The sequence below is a fragment of the Cryptomeria japonica genome, chromosome 9 (genome assembly GCF_030272615.1).
Source record: "Cryptomeria japonica chromosome 9, Sugi_1.0, whole genome shotgun sequence".
Classification (NCBI taxonomy): Eukaryota; Viridiplantae; Streptophyta; class Pinopsida; order Cupressales; family Cupressaceae; genus Cryptomeria; species Cryptomeria japonica.
In genome coordinates, this window is record NC_081413.1 from 749149397 (window position 1) to 749161657 (window position 12261).

At 39.2% G+C, this 12261-nt stretch overlaps 1 protein-coding gene across 1 annotated transcript in view; it reads right to left on the reverse strand.

Moving 5' to 3' along the window:
* Positions 1-12261, reverse strand: part of LOC131858627 (uncharacterized) — a 41472-nt gene that overhangs the window by 17281 nt on the left and 11930 nt on the right. Inside the window, exons 2-3 of the mRNA XM_059211923.1 lie at positions 5494-5790; positions 3468-3869 (exon numbers count right to left, since the gene is read on the reverse strand). Coding sequence (XP_059067906.1) covers positions 3468-3869; positions 5494-5790 — 699 coding nt within the window. The remainder of the gene's footprint in view (positions 1-3467; positions 3870-5493; positions 5791-12261) is intronic.

Consider the following 12261-nt stretch of genomic DNA (forward strand, 5'->3'; position numbering starts at 1 on the left):
GGGCATGAGGCACAATTCAAACGTTAATATGTTAGTCACAACCAAAATGAAACACAAATAAACTTAAAAACCTAAACATGCATATCAAGAGAGATAATAAGCACACAATAAGAAGCATACATAAATGAAAAAGGAAAAGAAGACCCCCCAAGATGCTCCCCAAAATGCTCAATAGATACTCCTCCCTTGTTCCTCTCCTCTCCAAGTCCCACGTGAGTGTAGCTATCATCTTTTTGCACTATTCATGGATGCCATATGAAGATTCAAGATGGTTGTAAAAATGAAAACAAATGCTTATGCAAGTGTAAATAAGTTACTATGAGAAAGCACCTAATTAGTCTATGTAAATTTTAGTAAAATAACAACAAGTCTAATGCTTCTAAATGCTCTCTTAAAAATGACTATAAGTTTGATGCACAAAGACTTCTTCTTTTGAAAATGAAGAATAAGAGCTCTATTTATAGGGGAAATAGGGCAATGGATGGTCAAGATTGAATAATCTTAGTAAGGGCCAGGATTGATGGGTTTTTGATCCATGTGATGGATTTCAACCCAATCCCATGATGGCAAATGTTAACATGAGATGGATTGAGAGGAGAGAGAAGAAGCATTAAATGCTTGAGATGACATGAAGGTTACCTTGGGAGGGTTTGGTTAGGCTTGAGTTAGTGAACAAAGTTTTTATCCAAGGGTAATTGCTTTTATCCAATGGATAAACTCTTGTGCAAGAGTTAATGGGGATAACCATGGTCAAAGCAATGAATGCTTGAAGAGACCTATGAGTTAAATGAGGGTTGAATTAGAGGAAAAGCCTCCAACCATGTGGGTGAGTTGAGTTTAACCATTAATGGTTATGTAAGAGTCATAAATGGTTATGTAAGAGTCATAAATGGTTTGGAAGACTTTGGGGGTTAACTTGTTAAATGATAAAAAGCCTTTAATACATTTCAAAGACTTTGGAGGCTTTGAGAAGTGACTTCTCTTTGCTTAGGAATGTGACAATAATTAGGGAGGGGGATTAGGCTAAATTGGAATGGATTAGAAGAATCTAGAAGGGGTTTAGGAGGCAAGTGGGTTTGGTGGGTGAGAGAAAATAGGATTTTATTTAGAAATTAAATTTATTTATTGGTGCAACTTGCATTTGTAGGAAAATGCAAGTGGGGTGGGATTTAGAGATTTAAATAAATATTTATTTATTTTAAATGTGGAGAGGGGTTAATTAAACAAATGTGCTTTATTCATTTAATTAATTATTAAAAAGTGGTTTAATGAATTAATTTAAATAAATTGAATAATTTATTTAATTAATAGGAGAAGAGGTTCAAGATGAATTAATTAAATATTAATTTAATTAATTGTTGATTGATGGTTTAAATAATCAAATAAATACTAAATATTCATTTAATTAAGTGAATAGATTTATGTGTCTATAGTAATAATATCATTAAAACAACAAATACCTTTGCTAGCCCAACCTTTGGCCGAGCAACCTTGAGTGAGAGAAAGGGGCTTAGAATTATGGAAAAGGTTCCACCAAAGAGATCTTTCTTCACTAATGAGGTCATTAATACTGACCTTACTATTAGACATCCAACACCTAACATATTCCCACGCTTTCCAAATGGATTTGAAAACAAGTGAGCCTGTTGTAAAGATGGGAAAGCTTCCAACAACTAGATCATAGAGGGGGAGAGATTTCCAAGACTTGACCTCCTTAGGCACCGCCATACTGATTTTGTTCCTAACAAGCACTTTCCAAGGTTCATTTCCATCTAAGGCATGAAAATCCCACTTCGCAATTAGAGAAATTCTTTGGATTCTAAGATCCTCCAACCCCAGCCCACCAACTTTCTTCTCCATGCAGCACCATTCCCATTTGATAGAGTGCATCTTCCTATTACCTTTCCCATCAGACCATATGAATCTCCTTATGAATTTGTGAATCTCATTGACCTGATAATTGATAAACATCCACACTGAAGCATAGTAGATGTTGTAAGAGGAAAAGATCTTCTAACAAACCTGAAACCTCCCAGCCAAGGAGAGATAATGCTTATCCCATTTGTTCAACTTTCCCTTAATCTTGTTTCTAATCCACAACCACATCTCTTTTAGGTAAGGGGAAATAGAGAAGGTGATCCCCAAGTATCTTACCTGCTTGTTAGGTCCTCCCCATTGATAACCATAGTGACACAACCAATTAGGTGGGTGTTCTTTGACCCACCCTAGAAGAGTGGATTTAGATTGTGAAAATTTGGCTCCAGCTCGGCCTCACCAAGAACTTTGAGCTTAGAGATCTGATAGGGAGATTGAATGAGAACTCAATAAGCTTAAATTGGTTTAATTTGTCAAGTGGACCCAAGGATATGCTTTTTTTCTTTATTTTCAATTAGTTTTTGCAATGACAAACTTCAACACCCACACCTCTTCTCAAACAACCATCCCATTGTGTGTTATGCAACTTTGTTCTAGTTTGCTTCCTCAAGTTACTCAGTTCCTCCATCATAGGTCCAAACTCCAAGTTGATGTCTTAACTATCATTATTGATTTCATTAGGCTCATCGTGAGTATTTCAACCATCCTTCAAGAGTTTGGAAGGATCTAACTTCATTTAGGCAATCAGGTTCAACTTTTTGTTAAAAAAAAGGGTAGAAAGGCTACTAGCCCGTGGAGGCCTAATGTTAGAGTATTCAGGTATTTACTTGATTAATTAAACATTCTTTGTTTAATTATTTAAGTCCCCTTTATCTCTTTTACACTTAAGCTAACTTTAGGTGCATATAATTAATTATTTTAATTAATTATTATGTGCAAACCTAGGTTTTCCCTTTTTAGGGTTTCTTGACCTATTAAAGGTTGAGTTCTTTCTTTTCATTGTAAGAATCACATTACATATTTTTGTGAATATTGAGCTCTCTCTTTTTGAGCATATTCTTTGTGTTTTGTATGTTCTTCAGATTTTGCTTCATTGCTTCTCCTTGTAATAGGTTATTCAGCTTGCAAAAGATCTTCAGGCTCCTATGGTGTTGTATTTTCTCAACTCCTATATGGTATTAGAGCTTGGATCTGCAGTTGCCTATTCTTGTTTTGAGAATTTTTGCTTTGGAAGCAAATCTGGGGTTTCTGGAATTTTTTATGTACCTAGGGTTTGAGATTTTTTCTGAGCACTTTGGGCCTAAACAGACCTCACCATTGTGCTCAGAAGGCCCGAAAACCCCTATGGTCATATAAAATTTGACCTATTTTGGTTCTTGAGCCTCTGGGAGCATTTTTTTCTCAGATCCAAGTCGTACGACCTTGGCACATAGATCGAGAAAAAAATTTCATAAAAATAAAAAATTTGCCTTTTTATGGCATGCAGGTCAAAAAAATTTTTTTTAAAAAATTTATTGAAAAAAAAAAGGCGAAAAAAAAGGGGGTTTGTTTCTTTTTAAGAATTTTTTTTTTTTTTGGGGGTTTGGGGGTACCGCAGGGTACCAGATTGACAGGCCTGTCAGACCTGTCAGTCCGGCCTCTGCGGCCCCCGCTGGTGGCCCCTCCGGCCCCCACCGGCTGCCCTTTCCGGCCCCCGCAGTAGGTTCTTCCCGGCCCCTGCCGGCTCCCGGCCCTTGCCGGCTCCTCCTTGCGGCTGTCGCTTCCCGGCTGCCCCTCCGCCCGCTGCTGCACTCAGCCGCTGGCTTCCCCGGCCACCGCTTCCCGACAGCACCACCTCCTCGGCCGCCACTACTCCCTACACCCACCGCCTTTCGCCGCCGCCTGCCTGCGGCCCCGGCTTGCCACTCATCCTGCGGCCTCCGCCCTGGCCCCTGCCGCTCAATCCCCGGTCGCCGCTCCGGCTCCCCGACCCTTTTTTCTGGCCGACCACCGCTCTACCACCGGGCCGCCGCCCAACAACCGGATCTCCACCCGACCGCCACCAGTGCGCCACCGGAGCTCCGCTCCCTGGCCACCGGACCACCAACAAGCAACCAAACCCCCTTTTTTGGCTTTTTCAGGGGGGGTTTGGTTTTTTGGCCCTATCTTGGGCATACGGAGTCATTTTTTCGAGAACGAATAGGCGTCAGAAAGCTAGTTCCGAGGTCGACCTCATGGTGTTGGTAATTTTTTCCAATTTTTCTATTTGACTATGTTTTTTTATAGTCAAAGTGAGGTCTCTTTTTTGCACTCTAGGAGACGTAGAATGAGCATCTGACCTCCGTTTTTTGAAAACTTTATATTTTTGGAAAGCGTGTTCTGTGTACTTTCCAGAAATATGAGTTTTTTTTTCCAGATTCTACTCCATGCATATTTTATTCAGTTTTTTTCTTTTAAGCACTCTGGTAGATATCGTGGTTGTTTCAGGTCTTGGGATCTCTTTTCTGAGTAGGGTGTTTCTGTTTTGATTCTCGTTTCTATTTCCAGTCTTCTTATCATTGTAGCTTGTAATTATGCAAACGCACTGAGATAAAGTGCCATCATGCATTGTTTACTTGGAATCTTGCATATCTTGTGTCTTGTTGTACATGCACTATTGATCAAGTGCCATGAGGGGGTTGATGTTTGCCTTTGTTTGCCATCTTCCTTTGTCAAGTGAGTGTTCCTTCCATGACATTTGCCTCATGATGATGTGTCTTAGCACCTTTGATGTTCTTGGTTCTTCGTCATGCAGTTGTTTTTGGCTGTCCTTTTCAGTGTTCCTGTCCCTCTCCCACTTCTGCATTATGGGGAGGTTTATCCTGTTGGTTCTAATGCTTCCATGGTTCGATTGATCAGCTCTTCAGGCTTTGGTTTCTCATGCCATCTGTATCTTTGATTTCAGTTGTTTTGCCTTGTTTGCCTCCTGATTCGAGTAGTGTCATTTGAGGGCACTCATGCAGATTACAGTCTTCTCTACCTGGTCATGTTCTAGTTCAATGGATGTTCTTCAGATCAGTAGTTATTCTTCGACAGAGTTTGCAGGGTCTTCATGCTTCAATGATATTCTTTTCCATCTCTTTTTGGAGTAGAGTTTTGTTCCCATGTGGTTTTCTCTATTTCTCCAGTTCATAGAGATTTCATTATATTTGGGCACTTGATCAGGCCTTGTTTCCGGGACCCATCTTTATTGCTTTCAGTAGCTGTTTTAGGTTTTAGCTTCTCCCTCATAGAGATTTTTGGCTTTGGAAGCAGATCTGGGGTTTCAGGAATTTTTTGTGTACCTAGGGTTTGACCTTTTTTGTGAGTACTTTGGGCCTAAATGGACCTCACTATCGTGCTCAGAAGGCCCGAAAACCCCTATGGTCATATAAAATTTGACCTATTTTGGTTCCTGAGCCTCTGGGAGCATTTTTTTTCTTAGATCCAAGTCGTACAGCCTTGGCACGCTGATCGAGAATTTTTTTTTCAAAAAAATAAAAAATTTGCCTTTTTTACAGCATGTAGGCCAAAATTTGTTTTTAAAAAAAAATTTATTGAAAAAAAAAAAAAGGGGGAAAAAATTTTTTTGGGAAATTTTTTTTGGGGGTTTGGGGGTACCGCAGGGTACCGAACTGACAGGCTTGTCAGACCTGTTAGTCCGGCCTTTGCGGCTCCCGCCGGTGGCCCCTCCGGCCCCCACCGGCTGCCCTTTCCAACCCCCACAGTAGGTTCTTCCCGGCCGCTGCCGGCTCCCGGCCCCCGCCGGCTCCTCCTTGCGGTTGCCACTTCCCGGTTGCCCCTCTGCCCATCGCCGCGCTTAGCCACTGGCTTCCCTGGCTGCTGCTTCCCGACAGCACCGCCTCCCCGGCCGCCACTACTCCCTGAGGCTCCTGTGGTGTTGTATTTTCTCAACTCCTATACCTAATTGGGTGATTTTTGCTTGTATAGTGCAATGTTGGCCAGCACAACCATAAAACCTAACTTGGGAGGTATCAACAAGGTCTAAAATCAAGGATTTTTATGGTTTTAGCTCCTGAGAGGATGGTATAGTGATTGTCCACATTTTTGGGTCAAAAAATAGGGTTTTGAGAGGGTTTTGCTCATGTAACAAAGGATGTCACTTCTAAACCATAAATCAAGCCTCCAAATTCTTATAGAACCTCTGTGACATCAATTATAATAACTCTCCATCACTTCCTTGCATGACATTACAACAAACACTTTCTATGCAAACTGAAAAAGGTAGAAAAATGACTTTTTTAAGCACTGTCACTATCAAATCATTGTTTTTCCTGCACTTTGGAGGGGTAGAACTTCAAGGATAACTTCAAAAATGCATGTATTAACTCCAAAAAACATTGTTAGCACCTTTTACAAGATTCTGAATCATGGATATGGTCATCAATCAACTTGGATTCAAAAAGATATTAAATTCCCCAAAACTGGGTACTTGTTGACAGCTGCAACTTCACTCAATTTCAAGGTAACACAAACACTTTTTAGAGCTTCACGTGTCTCTAAAATTACAAGGAGATTCGTGCACACCTCTATCTTAAGTTTTTTCACCCAATTAACCTTTGAGCACAAACTTTGTTTGAGTCTTTATGCAATTTTACTAGCCAAGTCCATCTCCAACTTGCCTAGTATGAACTCAAAAACACTTCCTTTGCACAACCTTGGCCAAAACATGAATTATTTACACTGTAAATGAGAAATAAAACTTGTCAAGTCCATCCATGGGATCCTCAACCTGGATTTAGACAAGTTGATGCATTTTGGAGGCCAAAACCCTTGACAGGGCAGCCAAGGAGCAAAAATAAAACTATTTTATACAATCAACTTCCAAATGCAAAACCAATGAAACTATTACATCAAATGACTTGAATGTACATTGAAATAAATCTTCAGCAAGTACAGTATGGAAGGAAACTATCCAGTACAGACTGCCACAAGAAAATGAGTTCAACAACCATTAAAAGCCAGAATTTTTCATATTTCCAATTGAGAGTGTCTTTCAAAATACAATTGCCAACCCTATACAAAGAAGAGGGAGGCATATTTATAGAAAAATGATTAATTTAAGAGTTCATTTATGGACAAACAGCTATAGGAGGTTTTCTTTTACAACCTTGTCTTAAAAATGACAACTTTGACAACTTTTCCAAACAAGAAAACAACTTTTGTTGCTCCAAATGACATTTTTTAGCAACCTAACTTATCTATCCCTCCTAGACACTAAGGAATGTTTTAAAACACTCAAAAAACATGTTTCAAATATTTCCCAACCATTTCTAGGTCTATAAGGCAATTTTCCACTTTTTAGCCCTTATTTGGCCTAGAAGCACAAAATTGACAATTCCAGCCCTAAGAAGCAAAAATTGATCTCTCAAGCACAAAATGAGATCAAAAACTTATGAAATGACTAAACACAACCTATTAAAAGACTTACAAATACTTAAGCATGAAAATACTAAAAATTGAGAGTATAAGCAAAACTAGGCGCTCTTGCACCAAGATCAAAGAGTCCATATTGTTTTTAGACAGCTCTAGGAACAAAGAAGTATCATCGGCAAACTGAATGTTAAGTAGGTTATATTTTTTTGAGAGGGTAATCCCTCTGACCTTGGGTGAGAGGTTTCCCTCCCTCAAAAAATAAAATAGTGCATCAGAGGCAATAATAAATTGGGCAAGAACCAAAGGGCATTCATGTCTAATGGATCTGCCTAGCTTGAATGTTTGAGATATGGGTCCATTAACTTCAACTTGAGCAGAGGCATCCTTGAGGAGTACCTGAACAAACTAGAAAAACTCTTTGGGGAAACCAAAGGCTTCAAGCATCATGATGATGAATCCCCATTCCACTATGTCGTAAGCTTTCTCAAAATCTAGCAGAAACATAGCAACCTTTTGATTAGAAGCCTTAACCCATTCCATGGCCTCCCAACTAGTAATAAGATTCTCTTAGATATATCTACCTTTAATGAAACCAATTTGAGTGGAACAGATGAACTTAAGCAGTATATCTTCAAGTCTGAGAGCCAGGATTTTCTCCAGAATCTTGTATGAAACATTCAAAAGGGTAATGGGACGCCAATTCTTAATCAAAGATTTATCCCCATCTTTGGGGAGCAGCTTAATCATACCCCTATTGATATCAGGGTTTAGAGAGCCTCGATCTAGGGCCTCATCATAAATGTCCAGAAGATCATCACCAATCTAGTCAATATTAGCCTTATAGAATTCAACAAGGAGTCCATCAAGACCTGGGGCCTTATCATCCTTAAGGGTGTTGATGGCCTTTTTTATCTCATCCACTATGATGGGTATTTTAAGTTTTTGTCCATCCTCATTGGATATAAGCTTAGGGATAAGATATTTGCATTTCTCCCTTGCTTCATGAGAGGAGGGGGAATCCTCATAAGAGAAAAGATTTTGGTAGAAGAGCAAGAATTCATTCTTAATATCATCCACATTCACCACTATCTTTACCATCAACCCAAAGTCTATCAATATTTTCTCTATACTATTTTTGTCTTGGGATATTGAAAAATAACTTAGAGCCTTTGTCACCATGTTGCAGCCATTGAACCTTGGCTCTAGTCATCGCCCCTACCACCTTTGTGTGTTGAAGTCTCCTCAAGTTATCTTTGGCCTAAGAGACAAAATGGGAGAGATTTATGTTACTGGGGTCCTTTTGGACCATCTCTTCAGCATTATGTAAGTTGTCCGAGAGGATCCTCTCTAAATATCTAAAATCTTTTGTTTTTTTCTTGCTAATAGTTTTTAACAAACATTACCAACTATTAACATTCTTGATCCATCTCCTGATGTTAGAATGGGGGCCATTGTTCCACTTGTTGATCTATCTGATAATGAATATAGCAACAAGGACATCCTAATCTTGCAACTATTTATTTTTCAACATGAATTTCTCATTACCAGCAACTATACAGGGTGTGCTATCCCTCAGACAAATGCGGTCAATAATTGAATGGTGGTCTGCCAAAGAGTATGGCCAAACTGCCATAGAGTTGCCTTGACTGTCAAGAAAAAAGGTGAAAAAGTCCTTATTGGCATAAAACTCGTCAAGTCTACAATAGATCCTTTTGTGGCCTTTCTGATAGTTGCACCAAGTGAACCAAATCTCCTTATATGCTTGCTTCAATCCTTCTAGGGGGTCAAATAGTCTCCTCAGGTTCTTCATCCTCTCCCAGTGCAGCCTCTCACTTCCTTTCCAATCCAAGCCAACTCCAACCAACTTGTCTTCTTGATTCTCAATCATATTGAATTCCCCACCAAAATCAAAGGGATGTCGGGAAGAGAACACAACCACTTCCAAATATCCGATCTCTCTCTATAGTCATTAGGTGCATACACCGTGAAGATACCAAAAGTAGAATTGTCAACCTTGAGGGAGACCCAAGTTGCTCTATTGCATGGAGAATAGCCAAAATTAATTATAGAGGCCCGCCATTCAACATTGACTAATAACACAGTTCCTCCTTTCCCTTTATCATGCTTAGTAATAATTTTAATTGCATCCCTCTAGATAAAGTTGAGATTCACATCTAAGGTGAAGTTGACAAATTTTACCTCTTGCAACATTACAAAATCAACATCCCTATGCTGGTTGAGGAATCTCCTAATGATGTGTTTTCTGTCAGGGGATTCAATTCGCTAGATGTTCCAAGATATGCACTTCATCATACACAGGGGATCTTACTTGGACTCCTTAGTAGTCCTGGAACTGCAAAAACATTTGGAGAAGTCAATCTTCCCATCAAGCTTCTTATGAAGAGGAGAGACCTTATTCTTGGAACCTATAGGCCTTCCTCTTTTCCACCTAGGGCGAGTATTGGGATCATTACCATCGAGCTCCTCATCCTCCTCGCCTTTAGGCTCGCCATCATACATTGAGTCCTCACCATGGTCAAAATCCCCACTTGTGACCGAGATGTTGGAGGCCACTCAGTCTCCACCTCGGACTCATGGATGCCATTTGTGGCATCATCCTGACAAGCATCAACACCAGAGATGCCCAGGATGGACAAGGTGGGAATATTGTTAGGGCTAGCTTTGCCAACAGAGGGGTCAGTAGAAATGATCTCAAAAAAATCTTTGTCTACATTAGAGCCATTGTTAATCACCAAGGAGGTAAATGTCGTATCATTGAAGGGTTGGGGGAAGGGGAATTCCCTCATCCCCTTGGGTATCCACAACCTCTCGGTAATCAACCGAGCCTGCATTCAAGGGCTGATTTTCAACTAGAATGTCAAATTTATTGGAGACCTTAATGGACTCTGGATCATCAAGGGGGATGAGTTCCCAACCCCACCTAGCTCATTGGTGGCACAGTCTAGGTCTTCAAATTCATGAATAATATAATTAACAAGGGATTTCTTATTACTCTTACCAGCAAATTTAATCTCAGGTGAAGTATCTAAATCATCATCATCCATGGGCACCGAGGTAGGGTAACCTTTGTTTCTCATAGAATCCCTAATCTTCTTTAGGGCCAACTGTTGGGCATTCTTTTTTATGTTCTTATTGGACTTATGCACCACCATATTTAAGTCATCTTTTTGTGGCTCCTCAAGTTGAGATATGGCTTCAAAGATAACAGAGTGAGGAGGGGGGTCTAAATTGAATGCACCAAATTCCACAGAGTTTTCAAGCACATGAGGTTCTTTGGGAGGATAAGACACAACCTTGTTAATCAGTTTCCTCAAGGAGTCAAGCTTATCCATCAATGGAGGGGATTCCCTGGGTTTAAAAGTTGGTGGGGGAGGGTCCTTGTTACCCTACTCGACGAACATATTACCACCATTAGGGTTTTTTGAAACCCCTCTCCTAGATGATAGATTTGGGCAATTTCTTCTAATGTGCCCTTCTCTTCTTCATAAAAAATACACATTAATCTCTCCTAGTGTTTCAATAAGGCAGGAAATGGGTACCTCATCAAGCTTAATATCGATGAATCTAGGGATATCACGACCAACTTTAATAGAAACCAAAACTCTGACATCCAAATGAGGGACAAGACTTGATGAATTATCCATCCTAATAATTCTGCCAATAGGCTCAACAATCTGCAGGATAAATTTTCACAAGATAGGTGACATATTTTTAATTTGTATCCACCTAGGGCAAGATAAGGCAAGAATTTATTCACTAACCACATCATGGGTCTAATTAAGATCTCAAAAAGTTCATTTACCCATAGCCTAGAACTGTTTTTTGATGACCTCTGCCTAAGATTTATTATCTTTGAAAAAAATAACAAATAAGCCTTTTTGAATCATACAACAAAATGAAATGTTAAAACCTAATTTTTTATTCCAAACATTTTTAAGCTAGTCATCCATGAATTTTCTGGCAGGGCATTTATCTACATCCACTGCCGCAAAGAAGATAGAAATATCTTTTAACCTATTATTTTCCATGTCTATGGAGTTTTTCATTAATTCATTAGGCATGATAGATAGAGTCGGCAAGGGAGGGTTAGGGCACTTACTTCGTCTTCGACCCCTGCCATCATTCTCAGACTCAGAGGAACTCATCAAAATGAATTTTTCTTTTCAAGAATATGGAAGGTCAAGTCAATAATGACCTCCTTAAAGGATTTGGCATTAATTTTCTTAGCCTCGTCCTATGAGGCATCCGACCGCTCAATAATAACTATCATCCCATCTGAGGCATCTCCCATCAAAGATCACAAACGGCCACACAGACAGCCTGACCAAAACTCACAGAGTACACAAACAAAATAAATACAGAAACAAATGGAAAACAAGAAAGAGTGAGGGCTCTTACCATCGTGGAAAAGGCCTTACCACCTCCTCCACACACTGGGGGTGACCCCTTGGCAAACCCTCGAGCATGCATGCCACGTCAAATTGCAAAGTCGGGTCCGCCTTTTCCCCTAAGTGAAACACTTTTCTTTCCCATAGATTTAGGAAAGAAACACATAAAAATGAAACATCAAATGATTAATGGTGGATTTTTATCCAAATTCAAAGGATATTGTTATTTCCACTTTCCTAAAAACAATGCTAATATAAAGGGCTAAGATTTCTAATTTGTCATTAATGTTCAAGTTTTATTTTGTTGAGAGTTTTCTTTTGTTTACATTTTTTAATGCAAAAATAAATCATAATATTTCCAACGGTGACGATTAAAATTATTTGCGAGATTTAATCTATGTACAAATAAAAATTAGACGGATGACTACAACTTTATGCCTCTCTGTGTAACAATTTGTGGTGAAGAGAGTGATCTTATAAATTTTAGTATTTTGTATATTAAATTTAATAGAATATATAAATATAAATGATAAAAAAAATTGATATATAATATATTACCATATTTTGTATTGGATTTATTATT